At 56.0% G+C, this 14,185-nt stretch overlaps 1 protein-coding gene across 4 annotated transcripts; it reads left to right on the forward strand.

Annotated features, from left to right (window-relative positions):
- Window positions 1-1,512: 1,512 nt before the first annotated feature.
- On the forward strand, window positions 1,513-13,701 carry pla2g6 (phospholipase A2, group VI (cytosolic, calcium-independent)). 4 transcript variants are annotated; one of them, XM_088930679.1, is made up of 17 exons: window positions 1,513-1,871; window positions 2,126-2,357; window positions 2,704-2,919; window positions 3,648-3,831; window positions 4,947-5,134; window positions 5,481-5,577; window positions 5,840-6,022; window positions 6,833-6,941; window positions 7,873-7,992; window positions 9,102-9,192; window positions 9,308-9,471; window positions 9,567-9,717; window positions 10,089-10,225; window positions 10,757-10,911; window positions 11,216-11,383; window positions 12,198-12,271; window positions 12,430-13,701. In XM_088930679.1, exons 2-17 carry the CDS (start codon window positions 2,143-2,145, stop codon window positions 12,572-12,574), a joined length of 2,397 nt encoding a protein of 798 aa, XP_088786805.1. In that variant the 5' UTR covers window positions 1,513-1,871; window positions 2,126-2,142; the 3' UTR covers window positions 12,575-13,701. The 4 variants fall into 4 exon arrangements, with proteins under 4 accessions (XP_088786805.1, XP_088786808.1, XP_088786806.1 ...); XM_088930680.1 differs by having other exon boundaries at window positions 1,521-1,585; XM_088930681.1 differs by having other exon boundaries at window positions 1,523-1,565.
- Window positions 13,702-14,185: the final 484 nt, after the last annotated feature.

The raw sequence follows: 14,185 nt of genomic DNA on the forward strand, positions 1-14,185 counted from the left end.
AAATTATTGTTGTTGTTGTTGTTGTTGTTGTTACTATTATTATTATGCAGTCGTAAACAGTGGACAGACGGAGCAGTTCCTCAGGCTCCAGGAAGGGGCTGTCTGTGGAGCTGTCCTTGGCCCTGGTGCTCTGAGCTTGGCCCCGGCGGGGGGGTGGTCTGGTAGGGTCCGGGATTCCCAGAGACCTCTGGGATCCCCGGGGCGGTGCGCATTGTCAACACCTGAACCGTGCCCGTCCGCTGACAAGACTGCCGGAGGAGAGGTTGTCACATACAGTATAACACCCTGCAGGAAGGGCGCGACAGAGCAGAGGCTAAGAGGAGCAGGAATGGGGAGAAACAGCTACGCGTACCCTTCCAGCAGTTATCAGAGGCTCACGCGTTCCGGGTGAGAGCTCATCAGGCCTGCTCCCTGCAGGACTCCTGTCCGTCTCAGCACACCCACACTGACACAAGAAGAGCTCAGTGAGCCTAGCGTTGCTGGGTTCGCTTCCTGGAGTGCTATCTGTGTGGAGCTTGCATGTTCTCTCTGCGCTCACGTGGGTTTCCTCCCACTGTCCGTACTGGCAGATTGAGTGGTCTCTGGGGAGACTGGCCCTGGTGTGAGTGTGTGTGTGTCTGTTTGCCCTGTGAAGGACTGGCGTCCCATCCAGGGTGTACCCTGGCCTTGTGCCTGTTGCATGCTGGGATAGGGTCTGTGCCCTGTACTCCTGTATCTGTGTCTGTGACCCTGTACTGGATAAGGCGGTTAGAAAACGGAGCAGGTGGAATTAGCCTACCTAGGTACAAACACAGAAAGCCATGCAAACTCCACACAGACAGGCATTGAACCCAGAACCCACAATGCAATCGTGCAGTGCCCACGATTGCATTTCTGCGCGTATAAATGAGAACTGAACGCAAGTGAATAGCTGTAGATGACCTTTTCCCTCACCGCATAACCTTCTGCACTTGAAGAGCTCCCAAAGGCATCTTCCGCCACTGACAGCCCAGGATCGTATATTAGCGAAAAGAAGAGCACATTAAAAGTATGTTGAAGTAGCTGCGTCAGCCTGCGTAGGCTGCAAAGGAACAAGTCAAGGTTTATTCCGCGCTGAGAAGAGAAGAAAGGAAACACAACGTTTCGGCGTCTTCTCTTTTCAGCAGGGAATAAACCTTTAACTTGTCCCCATGAAACTATGTTCCCCCGCCTTTAAGGGTAGCTAGTGCGTACGTGCCTCTGTTTTGAAAAAACACGTCTGTGGAGAACTACTGAAAATAATTCGAACTAGATCATCCTCAACGTCCAATCACATCACCATCCGTTCGCAGGCTCTGGCACACAGTGCTGACATACGGGGTGTGCGCCTTTTCACCTTCCAACACGGTAAAATAAAAAATTAAAAAGAAAAGCTCAACCAAACCTCCTATCGCCTCTTAGCTCGGGCTTTTCTCCGTGATTGGTTTACGCCCACGGGGCGGGCAGCGATCGCTCTCTGCGATTGGCTCCTTCAGATGTCAATCTCCTCTTGTGTGACGCAAGGTTGGTTGGCGGGAAGAGGCCGTGTTTGCTGTCAAAGGATCGAGGTGAGAAGTCAAGCCGGCAGGTAAGAGGATAGGAGCTCAGGAGCTAATGCTCTCAGGGCTGAATTACTGTCGGGCGCGATGGAGAAGAGGCTTTGGCGGAGGCCAGTGTGTGTCTGAGCGGACGGCGGTCGGAGAAGCAGGCGGCAGGCGTACAAAATAAGGGCTCTGGCGTTTCGCTGGCCGGCTGGGTCACGAGTGTGGAGGGGCAGAGTCCCGCATCACGCAGACAAACACACGCAGGTCTCTTCGTGTTCCGGCCACGGCCGGGGCTGGGTCCCTGAAGAACTGGTGATTATTATTTTGAAGGTAATGTTTGATTCAACCCTGTGTCCCCTCTGTCTCACTCTCAGCCCTGTCCTGTGTGGTCAGTGTGACGTGCCCACCCCGTGTCCCCCCTCTTTCACTCTCAGCCCTGTCCTGTGTGGTCAGTGTGACGTGTCCACTGTGTGCCACTGTGTGCCACACGCGTGGGGATTCTGGGACTGAGTTACAGAAACGCTCTTGGGGCGAAAGGGCTGACCCGTGCTGCTGAATTTAGGGTGTGTGTTCCCCCTCCTCAGAGCGGCCCGGCTGTGAGATGCAGTTCCTGGGGCGGCTGGTGGGGACGCTGTCCTCCGTGTCCAGTCTGTTCTCCAGCCCGTACCGCGTGCGGGAGGTCCAGCTGTCGGAGTACGGCGGCGGGGGGCGGACCCGGCTGCAGCGGGAGGGCCGGCTGGCGCTGTACAGGAACGCCCCGGCGCAGTCCTGGGACTGTCTGCTGCTGACCCCCGAGACCCCCGGCACCGCGCTGAGGTAGGAGGGGCGGCCGGGGGGTGTGAGGGTGTGTCACGTCACTGAGGGTGGAGTGTGTGTGAAGGCGTAATGTCATCACATGCCTGTGGGGGTGTGTGTGTGTGTAAGTGTGTAATGTCACCCCATGTCCCTGGGTGTGTGTGTGTAAGTGTGTAATGTCACCCCATGTCCCTGGGGGTGTGTGTGTGTGAGTGTGTAATGTCACCCCATGTCCCTGGGGGGGTGTGTGTGTGTGTGTGAGTGTGTAATGTCACCCCATGTCCCTGGGGGGGTGTGTGTGTGTGTGTGAGTGTGTAATGTCACCCCATGTCCCTGGGGGTGTGTGTAAGGTCCTTGTGTCCGCCAGGCTCTTCCAGGTGTCCTCGCAGGAAGACGCCATGAACTGGTTCCCCCAGTACACCCTGAAGCTGCCCCCCTTCTACGAGAGCATCCGGCCCCCCCTGCGCCCAGAGACCCTGCAGCCTATCACAGACTGCCTCCGCAGCCACCCGGACTGGTCCCCCGCCCACATCGCCGTGGAGACCGGGCTGAGGGAGTGCCTCCGGCACAACTACGTCCTGAGGTGAGGGGGGGCGCGGGGGCACGACCCGGGAGAGGGAGGAGTGCGGAGGATTCGGAATGACCCTGTTCTCGGAATAACCTTATCCGGCAGCTCCGTCACCCTGCAGCTCCCAGCCGGCAGCCCCACTGGAGCCCAGCAGGTGGGAGCCTGGCCAGTACCTGGAGGGGAGACTCCTGGGAACAACTGAGGCTGCTGCTGGGAGAGGTGTGAGTGGGGCCAGCAGGGGGCGCTCACCCCGCGGTCTGTGTGGGTCCTGATGCCCCAGTATAGTGACGGGGACACTACACTGTAAAATGGTGCCGTCCTTCGGATGAGACGAAAAAAGTGAGGTCCCGACTGTCTGTGGTCATTAAAAATCCCGGGGCGTTTAAATTGTGGAGGGGTGTCACCCCAGTGTCCTGGCCAAATCTCCACCTGGCCTTTACCAGTCATGGCCTCCTAATAACCCCCCTCTCTGAACTGGCTCCATCACTCTGCTCTCCTCCCCACTGGGAGCTGGTGTGTGGGGAGCGGACTGGAGCATCACCCAGGTGGGGGGGGAGGGGATCCCCACGGCCTGTCCAGCGCTGTGAGTGGGGTGTCCAGAAAAGCGCTCTATGAGGGTATGGAATTATTAATCATTCTTCTTGTTCTCCTCTTTCCCCATCCCTCTTTCCTCTTCTCCTCTGCTCGTCCTTCCTCTGCTTTCTCCTGTCTCCTCTCTCTCTCCCTCCCCTCCTGTGTCTCAGTCAGATTAACAGTCGGGACGGGGCAGAAGGGCGCACCCCACTCCACCTGGCCTGCTCCCGCGACGACGCGGGGTGCGTGCGCGAGCTGCTGCTGGAGTGCCAGGCCAGGGCGGACATCGCCGACCGCAAGGGGGAGACGCCCCTGCACTGCGCGGCCCGGCTGGACAGTCCGGCCGTCACGGAGGTCAGTCCGTCTCTCTGTCCGTCTCTCCGACTGGGCCGGCAGCTCGAAACGCGAGCGCGGCGCCCCGTCCGGCAGCACGAGTCCCTCGTCACCCCTAGGGGGCGCGCACATGGCTGTGGCTCATCCTGCTGGATAGCTCCCACCCCGGTCAGGAAGTCAGCCAGCCGTTAGAAAACTTCGGAACGTCCTGGTGACTTCAGAGGTGAAGCAAGCAAGAAAATACATTTGTTAATATGTATCTCTGAGGCATTTTTGTGGTTGTTTTTCTGTGTCGTGAAAGTTTACTGTAAAATCGCGTTATGCAGCCTTGTTTAGCAAAGTTCCGTTTAGCAGTTTTATTCCCGTCTTCGCCTCTCGATTTTTAAAAGCCGTGTACGAATTCTGCCCAGAGGGGAGTGGAGAGATGGGCACCCTGGTGGCGCGGTGCTCAGCATTCAGTTCCCAGTGTGCTGTCTGTGTGGAGTTCGCATGTTCTTCCCCGGTTCTCAGAGCTTTCTTCTCACAGTCCAGAATCATGCTGGCGGGTTAATTGGCTTCTGCGAAAACGGGTCCTGGAGTGAGAGTGAGTGTGAGTGTGAGACCTGCGATGGACCCTGGGCGTACCCTGCCTTCCACTGTTGCTTGCTGGGATAGGCTCCATCTCCCCTGTGACCCCGTTCTGGATAAAGCCGCTAGAAAATGGATGGCTGGGAGGTTGCCGGTTTGTATCCCGCGGCCGACAGAGGAATCCTACTCCGCTGGGCCCCTGGGCGAGGCCCTTCACCCCAACTGCTCCAGGGGCGCCGTGTAAATGGCCGACCCTGCGCTCTGACCCCCAGCTTCTCTCTCCCTGTCTGTGTGTCTCATGGAGAGCAAGCTGGGGTCTGCGAAGAGACACATTCCTCATGCAAGCAATTGTATCTGGCCGATGAAGGGATCTGATCTTACACACACACACGGTCCTTCGTACAGCAGCAGGATGTGAAGAGTGTCTCGGGGACGGTGTGCTTGAGCTGATGGGAGACGTTGTCAGATAAGCCCTGCGCGAGAGAAGGCCGTGCGGGGCTCTGTCCCCGCGTGACTGGCCCTGTCTCGGTGCTCCTGCCCCGCCGAGTGACCCCTGCCTCCCTGCCCAGGTGCTGTGCTCCCGCCCCGGCGCCGCGCTGGACGCCCTGAGCGCCTCCGGGGAGACGGCCCTGCACGTGGCCTGCCGGCTGGGGAAGGCGGAGACGCTGAAGGTGCTGCTGGAGGCGGGGGCGCGCCCCGACATCCTCGGGGGGCACGGCTACCCCATCCACATCGCCATGAAGTACAAAGAGAGGAGGTGAGGGGAGAGGGGGGGGGGGCCCGGCCGCACGGTCATCCTGAGAGCTCCCCCCGTACCTGCCATTCCTTCATGATCCGTCTCTCCTCCTGTCTTATTCCACTCCTCCCTGACACTGCCTCTCCCCCCTCCTCCTCCTCCTCTCTCTTTACTCGCTGCCTCCCCTCTTACTGCCTCAGTGTCTCTCTCTCTCTCTCCCCCCCTGTCCACCCCTTCCTCTCTGTCCTCTCTCGCGGGTCAGCCAGCGCACCCGGGCGGGCCGAAACCTGTCTGACCTCCTTACTGGTTCCGCACAGCCCGTCTTGTAACGGAAACTCTCCCCCTGTGCATGTGTGCGTCTCTCCAGCTGCGCGGAGGCGGTTCTGAGTGCCAGCCCGGCCCAGCTGTGCGCCGAAGACCCGGTGTACGGCGGGACGCCCCTGCACTGGGCCAAGACCGCCGAGGTGAGAGGGGGGGCTCTGGAAGAAGCACTTTTCAGTCTAGTTGTTGCAGACAAGTGTGAGCTGCTGTCCCTGCAACCCCTCTCTGAGGTTAATTTTCAAAGGCAGCTTTGATGGTATTAAAATTGCTCTTGCAAACGCTCAGGCCTGCGTCTGGGGAAGAGCCCCCCAGCCTGGTGTCCTGGCTGAAAGTGAGCTCTCTCTCTTCTCCTCCTGCCCCCTGCCTGTCTCTCACGGCGTGCGCGTGCCCGCGGTCGCCCTGCAGATGTGCCGGCTGCTGCTGGACCGCGGCTGCCCCGTGAACTACCTCAGCAAGACGGGGGAGACCGCCCTGCACGTTCTGGTGCGCCGGCAGCGCTTCGAGGCCGCCATGGTGCTGCTGACGCACGGCGCCGACCCCAACGTCCGGGGGGAGTCCGGCAACACCCCCCTGCACCTCGCCATGAAGGTACGGGCACCCCCACCAACCTCAGGGTACGCCCCAAGCGCTCCCCTGCCGGGGTGTGATGGTCAGACCTGCAGCCACACAGCTTCCAGGTTCTGTGTGGAGTTTGCATGTTCCTCTCCATGGTCGAGTTTGTGCCAGTTTCCTCCCACCTTTAAAAAAAAAACACGAAGGTGAGGTTAAGCAGCTTCTCTAAGTTGTTCGTGTGTGTGTCCTACGGAGGACTGGCATCCCATCCAGGATGGAGCCCCGCCTGGTGGCCTCTGCTTCCAGGATAGACTCCGGGTCTCCGTTGCCCTCACCAGGGATATCCGGCTTTCCGATGACGGATGAATGGATTTGAGCTTTTATGTGGTCACAGTCTGCAGAATATTGTTTACAGTTTTGTTCACCACGTTATAGTAAGCTCATAAAGATGCGGTTGCCGTGGTGTTCCTTGTGGTCCGGAGAAGGGTGACCAGGTCCATTCCTGACATGACGAAGCCTCTTCGTGCTCTTCAGACACACCTGTGCAACACGAGCCAGGGTTCGCTGCAGCAGTGTGAGCGTGGAGCTGCATTGGAGACCAGGAGGAGCTTCATTTCACAGAGGGTTGTGGGGAAAATAGAACAAGCTGTCCCGTCTACTCTCGCTTCTTTCAGGAAATCGGGGATCATTTCAGAGATCCCCTGATCAGTTACCTATGAGCTCGACCAGCTAGACGGGCAGAATGCCCCCCTCCCCCCGTTCGTAAGCTGTCCTGTGTTGTTGTGGCATTGTGCATCCGTGACCCTCTGTTTTAGGATCATGGCCGTGTCATTTTTCTGTCTGCAGCTGGACCACATAGAGCTGATCAAGGCTCTGATCGTTTTCGGGGCGGACGTGGAGACCCCGAATGAGTTCGGGGAGACCCCGGGCCTCATCGCCGCCCGCATCAGCAAAGGTAAGAGTTCGGTTCCCCTCCACCCCGCCTGCCGTGCGCACGGTTCCACAGCATCGCGTCACAGTCCTCAGTCCTTGCACCTGCCCGGCCTGCCCGGCGCCGGGCTCCGCACTGACCTGACCTGCCCTGACCGTGCTGATGTCCCTGACGAGCTGGGAGCTGGGGCTCGCCCAGGGCCCGCAGCCAGCGTGACTTCTGCCAGCGAGGCCTTGTAAAATCGAGATTCGCAGGAGACTAAAATCTAAATAAAAAATATTCCACAGCTCACCTTGAGGGCCCAGGGTCTGGGACACATCTATATCCATTGTGAACTCACATGTATAACCAGCATGTCTGTGGATCTCCGTGTGCTGAATGTATAGAGTACATGTACGACAGTGTGTTAGTTTAGACTGAATAGAGCTGCTCTGTACATAATGGCATTAATTTACAGAAATGGATACCTCACCCCCTCTGCACTGCTCCAGCAATCATGTTTAAGACACTGACTTGTCACGTGTGTGCGTGTGTGTGTACACCTTCTGAACACAGCTCCCGAATACAGGATACTGTGTGTCAGATGGTTATTTAACTTTTTATAACATGGCTTTTGTAATCAGTTGTTAATCTGCTCCAATACATAAAATGCATGTGTTTAAAATTATGCGATCTTAGACGCTGCCTTCCCAGACTCCTCTCTTCCCTGCAGCTGATTGGCTGGCTGCCCATCCTGTGAGACACAAGCTGACCAATCAGCTGGTCCGATTGGGCCAGTGAGTGAACTCGCACTCCAGCCAATTAACTAAGGAGGGGGAGGGGCAGTTGATTGCCCTGCCAGTACGAGCATGTATCTGTGTGTGTGTGTGTGTGTGTGTGTGTGTGTGTGCTGTTTCCTAGTGCCCATGTTGTAGGTGTGTTTAACCCTCGCCTGTTCTTGTGTGGCTGTGTGAAGGGGCCAACAGGAAGGTCCTGCTAAGCATGCTGTATAGTGTAGGAGCAGACCGCTGCCACCCCCCCTCCCCAGACACATGCTTGCCGACCTTCAAGAGACCACGGCCACCACCAACTATAGGTAACGCCTCCCCTCCCTTCTCCTCTCCCTCCTGTCCCCCTTACACCTCTACCTTCGACCCTGTCCTGTCCTTTCCTGTCCTGTGACGAGGGGTCCATACCCCCCACTCACTTCCTCCTTTCTCTGCTCTGCCCTTGTGCAGTGAACACCTTCAGCCACACAGTTCACATGAAGTCCACACACTGGGCAAGGGGAAGGGCTCTGTAATGAGTAGTTCTATCTCTATCTCTGTCTCTCGGTGTTTCATGTGGCCTCATCCCCAGTGCCAGAATAGAGAAAAAAGTCCGTGAACACCCAGGGCTGGGCCACATTCTTGTGTATTTGAGACCTGTAACGTGATAAGTTCTTCATGAACATCTTAATGAAAGATAAAGAGAACTTTATTGAATGCGTAACACGAAGTCATATGATATAATTCCATCATTTCAACAAAACAATCCCACAGTATGTAACCTTGGGTCAATAAGGGTGTGAGCCCTGAGTTTCGGTAGCCGGTAGCTTTTTTTTTTAGTCCATTTTTCCTTACGGATCTGCATCATGTCAGTGATATGTGAGGCTTTCCTTGCCTGAAAAGCTCACTCCAAGTTTTTCCATAGCATTTCAGTGATCTCTTTAGAGAGAAGTAGCCTCTTCCTGGCTGCTCTCCCATTCCCTTTCAGTGGGGTTTTCTTGGCACTGTAGCTGTCTGTCCCAGTACAAGGCTCTGCTATGGTGCAGGGGTAGTTACAGTAGCTGTAAGTCTTGGGTCTATACTAAAGCATGATACAACTAGAAGATGACCATGTGGATTAACCGTGTGCAGATGTTTCTATGGAACGTGCATGCCACACTAACTCCTAACACTCTACATCTGCAAGAGGCTCGATTTTGGGCCTCTGTTGGATATTGGGGCAACACTGCTTCCGAGAAAACTTTGCAAAAAGAGCAGGAGTCCAGGATACAGGAAATGAATTGAAATGATGGATGATAGGGATCTGTTCTTTCAGTCATGGCCAGTTAGGCAGGTCAACTGTAGAGGTCAACTGTGATTGGGTGTGTGGGATAGCATCGAGCTCTCCCATTGGCTCAGCTGAACACCCTATTTCTTGCTCTCACTGATTGGCTCACAGGGTTTGATGACATCATGCATGTAGCTGCCACTCTAGGGGCGCTGACCCATGGCCAGATGGAAGTGGACGGCTGCAAAACAGGAAACAGGAAGTGAGTCTGGAATTATTTTTTTGCCACTTAGAAAGGTGTATTTTCTGTTTGACAGGAGTGCGTTACCAGGGTGACAGGGGTTTGTGACAGGTAAATCACTGTGTGTGGGTTCCAGATGTGCCAGGCTGCTGTGTCTGGATGGAGGAGGCATCAAAGGCCTGGTTCTGATCCAGCTGCTGATCGCTTTGGAGCAGGCGGCGGGCCAGCCTATCAGGGAGCTGTTCGACTGGGTCGCCGGCACCAGCACCGGGGGTATCCTGGCTCTGGCGATTGTACACGGTAAGGCCGTGCGACTGCGGTGGCCCGTCTCTCTGTCGAGCTCTCTGGGGTTCTGCGCGTGTTCAGTGCAGCGTGTGTGTGTGTGTCGTACACAGGGAAGTCCATGCAGTACCTGCGCTGCCTGTACTTCCGGATGAAGGACCAGGTTTTCCGCGGCTCCAGGCCCTACGAGTCAGCCCCGCTGGAGGAGTTCCTCAAGAAGGAGTTCGGGGAGGACACCAAGATGACCGACGTCACGCATCCCAAGTCAGTCTGCCTGCTTGCCCGTATCTCTGTATGCTGTATCTCTACAGCCCTGTCTGTTTGTGTCTGTCTGAGACTGTGGAGTTCAGTGTCCGTCTGCCTGTCCTGGGCAGTGGGGCTTAATGTCCAACTGTCTGTCTGTCCTGGGCAGTGGGGCTTAATGTCCAACTGTCTGTCTGTCCTGGGCAGTGGGGTTTAAGGTCCAACTGTCTGTCTGTCCTGGGCAGTGGGGTTTAAGGTCCAACTGTCTGTCTGTCCTGGGCAGTGGGGTTTAAGGTCCAACTGTCTGTCTGTCCTGGGCAGTGGGGTTTAGCACTGTCTGTCTGCCTGTCCTGGGCAGTGGGGCTTAATGTGCGTCTCTCTCTGTGTGCCAGGGTGATGGTGACAAGCGTGCTGGCTGACCGACACCCTGCCGAGCTGCACCTCTTCCGGAACTATGACCCCCCCGATCCCGACCGCGACCCCCCCTATGCCCGCAGCGCTGACTTCAGACCCCTCCTCGCTCCCCGGGGTAAACCCTGTCCTTGGCTTCTCTCTCTGTTCCTCTGTCCTTGATCTTCAGCCCTCTTCCTCTTCCTCTCTTCCCCTCCCTCCCCTGTTCCGTCCCTGTCCCGCCCCGGCCCCTTGCCCTGGGGCTCGGAGTAAGCGGCGGTGTGTTGTTATTTCAGAGGAGGAGGAGGAGGTGATGATAGTGGGGTACACACCCGGAGCCCCCAAGCGTAGGAAGGTGACTGAGGAAGGTGTGTGTTGCTGTGCGTAGGGAGAGAGAGACTCTGCTTCTCTTGCATGGGTGAACACGTCGCTGTGATGCAGGGGGTCAGTGGGTGTGCACAGGTCTTTTTCCGCAAGGGGGGGGGGTTAGTAACTGCTCACTGCGGTCATCTGACGGAAACCCCCTCCTTGCTCCACCCTCTGTGGGGTTGGTGTTGTACCCCCCAGAAGCGCCGGGAAACGTTCACATTTGAAATGCGCGATCCTCCCTTACCTCCCACCTCTCTCTCATTCTCGTTCATTTTTCTTCCTTCTCCTCCCACCCCCCCAGAACAGTTAGTGTGGCGGGCGGCTCGGTCCAGTGGGGCAGCGCCCTCGTATTTCCGGCCGATGGGGCGCTTCCTGGATGGGGGCTTGCTGGCCAACAACCCGACGCTGGACGCCATGACAGAGATACACCGCTACAACAAGACAGCGAAGGCTCAGGTACGGGGGAGAGGGATAGCGGGCCTCACTCCCTTCATCCGCAAGGTGTCGGTTACAGGCTCCCATTCCCTCGCAGTTTGATCCATTTCAGCCTTTACTGGTCTCCGTTACGATGCGGTCCTAGCTTCGTCCTCCCAGTGTCCTTGACAGGGATCAACCGGATCCTTAATACTGGAAAAAAGAGAAGCTGCCTTCTCCTTCGCTTGTGTGTTGCATGCGCAGCGCTCCTCACGTGTAAGACCCGAACCGGATCAGATCGCTGTGCAGTGGGATCTGATCCGTGTCTCCCGGTTCCCTGCGGCAGGGCCGGCGACAGGAAGTGCAGAGGCTGGGCGTGGTGGTCTCTCTGGGCACAGGGAAGCCCCCCCAGGTGGCGGTCAACTCCGTGGACGTATTCCGGCCCTCCAACCCCCTGGAGCTCGCCAAAACCTTCGTGGGTGCCAAGGAGCTGGGCAAAATGTTGGTGGACTGCGTGAGTACGGGAGGGGTGAAGAGAAACGGGCATCACGTGGGCCCCTGCTATCCCTCCGCCATGTTGGCAGCCGTAGGAAACGGCATGGTGACTGGCCAGAGTGGAGCACCGTGGGAAGAGTCATGGCAACAGCTCTTAATCCAGGCTTGTCGGTGGCTAGCGCAGTAGACCGGTTTCAGCAACAACTAGGGGATTAGTCCAGTCATGTTACTGACTGCCTTCATTAGTGGAATAGTCCAGTTTTCAGAAATAACAAGGGTATCTGTCGATGCTTAACATTGATTGGTAGAATCGTCCGGTATGTGCAATAAACAGGATCTTAGAACTGACTAGAGGAACAGTGTAGTGTTAGTGTAAGCTAGTGAATTAATAGTTTTAGCACTGACTAGTAGAATAGTCCAGTTTTCCAAATAACAAGGGTATCGGTCAATTCTTAACATTGACTGGTGGAATAAATAGGGTATTAATCCAGTTTTAGAACTGACTAGTGGAATAGTGTAGTGTTAGTTTTAGGGGATGATATTTTTAGCATTGACTAGTGGAGGATTCCAGATTTAAAAAATATCTAGGGTATTAGTCTAGCCATACAGTACCACTGGCTAGTGGACTAAATCCAATTTTAGAAATAACGAGGGGATTCAGAGAGATGAGATAGGTCCAGTTGTAGTTTAACCAGCACAAAGCTTCAGAGCGTGTTTGCCCAGATTAGCCCAAGACCAGCCTGTTTACATTGACACGAGGGGGTCAAAGGTGAGTGCCGGGTGCAGCTCCTGACGTGCATTGATCCCCTTCCCCCCCCCCCTCTCTCTCTCAGTGCACGGACTCGGATGGCTGTGCAGTGGACAGGGCGCGGTCCTGGTGTGAGATGACCGAAACCACTTACTTCCGGTGAGCGAGGGGGAGCGGTCGGTTCTCTGCACTGCGTGGGAACTCGTGCGCTCGCTGCTCTCTGCGTCTGTCTCTCCCTCCCTCTCTCAGTACGGCGTTAATTAGCGGTACAGCCCCCTAATGAACCTCCCTTCTTCCCTCTGCCTCTCCTCCTCCAGGCTCAGTCCCCAGTTCTCAATGGAGGTGATGCTGGATGAGGTGAATGACGCGGTGCTGGTGAACATGCTGTGGGAGACCCAGATGTACCTGTACCAGCAGAGGGAGAAGGTGCAGGCCCTGGCACAGCAGCTGCTGCAGGGATAGCAGCCACCAGACTGGAGGCATCAAGAAAAAAAAACTCCTGGGGATGGGCACTAGGGGGCACTGTAGACCAGAGGTGTCCCTGGCAGCGCCAGTGCCGTCCTGTCCTTTTTCTCCTTGGTCTTCGTTCCAGCTAATCCTTAATTCCTCCTTGACTGATCCAGAGGCCGGCGTACTAACACGGTTGAAATGAACAGCCGTGCTCTGCCCCCGCCTGACAGAAGATCCCAGATCACAAACCCAGCAGGGCCTGCAGCAGCTGGGGCTTGTGCGGACCACGCGGGGCCTGACGCAGACGCTTGCCTAACGCCCGTTTCCTCCTAGCAAAGACTGACGTCTCTCGGACGCCTCTGTGTTGTTTCTGTCCAGTTAATCCCTGTTGGGGAAAAGGGACGCCAGCAGGTGCCTCTGTACACAAAGAGCTGGGGGTGTTGGGAGCAACGCTGCCTGATCGTACAGTGGCAGACTCACTGGGGTCCTCCAAGAAGTAGCCCAGTGGGGCGCTGTTGTCTGTGAACTAGTGACCTGACTGCACTGAAGGAACTTGTTACTGAAGGAAAAGAGCAGGGCTCCCCAGTCCAGGTCCTCTTGACCTCTGTGATTCAGCTCAGCAGCTAGTCCGGGCTACTCTCTGAGTCAGAGCCCTTGACCGGACTGCTGCTGTGGTGGTGACTTAGGAATATTTAAAAAGGACAATGTCTGTAAACCCATTACTGGCACTTGAGAGCAGTACGCAAAATGTGGAATTGTTAATGAGTGAATAAATCTGAGCTTGAGGGGTAAACGAGCGAGAGCCCAAACAGAGCAGAAGCCAGCTGGTGCTGTGGTCAGGGGAGGCCACCGAGACCCAGCGCCACACGACCGCACCGCGCAGCCCGGCCGAGGGGTCAACGCGAAAGGGTTAAACAGGGGCGGCTCGGTGGTGGAAGGGGAGTCCCCCTGCGTGCAGGAAGGCTCCCCGAAATCCTGGCAGGTTAATAATTAACAAAGGTTATTGTTTACAGAACGAAACAATGAAGGAAGTGGTTTTGCTATACTGACCTGGAAACTATGTCTAATTTATAAATGCTTGCAACTGATGGTATGAATGAGTAAGCATTAAACATGAAGTCTCAGTTATAAAGATTCTGGTTTGCCTTATTTCTCAACCTTGTTTTGCTGTAAATACAGGTCTTCCTCCCAATTCCTGATTGTTCATTGCCCAGGATGGTTCCTTCAACGCTTGGAGAAGTCAAGGGTTGGACATTTGTGTGTCATCTATGCTTTTTCTAACTGCTTTATCCAGTAGAGGGTTGGGAGGGAGCTGGAAGTCTATCCCAGCAAGCAATGCGCACAAGGCAGGGTACACGCTGGATGGGACACCAGTCCATTGTAGGGCACACACACACCCGCACTCCCTGGACAGAACACCAGTCCATCACAGGGCACACACACAAATACACACACACTCACACCTGGGCCAGTTCTCCCAGAAGCCGGTTAGCCTACTTGCACGCCTTTGGACTGTTGGAGGACACCGGAGAACCTAGAGGAAACCAATCTGAATAGGGGAGAACATGCAAACTCCACACAGACAGCACTCCCAGGAATTGAACCCAGGGCACCAGCACTGCA

Source organism: Atractosteus spatula, chromosome 13, assembly GCF_055471065.1.
Source record: "Atractosteus spatula isolate fAtrSpa1 chromosome 13, fAtrSpa1.hap1, whole genome shotgun sequence".
NCBI classification, from domain to species: domain Eukaryota; kingdom Metazoa; phylum Chordata; class Actinopteri; order Semionotiformes; family Lepisosteidae; genus Atractosteus; species Atractosteus spatula.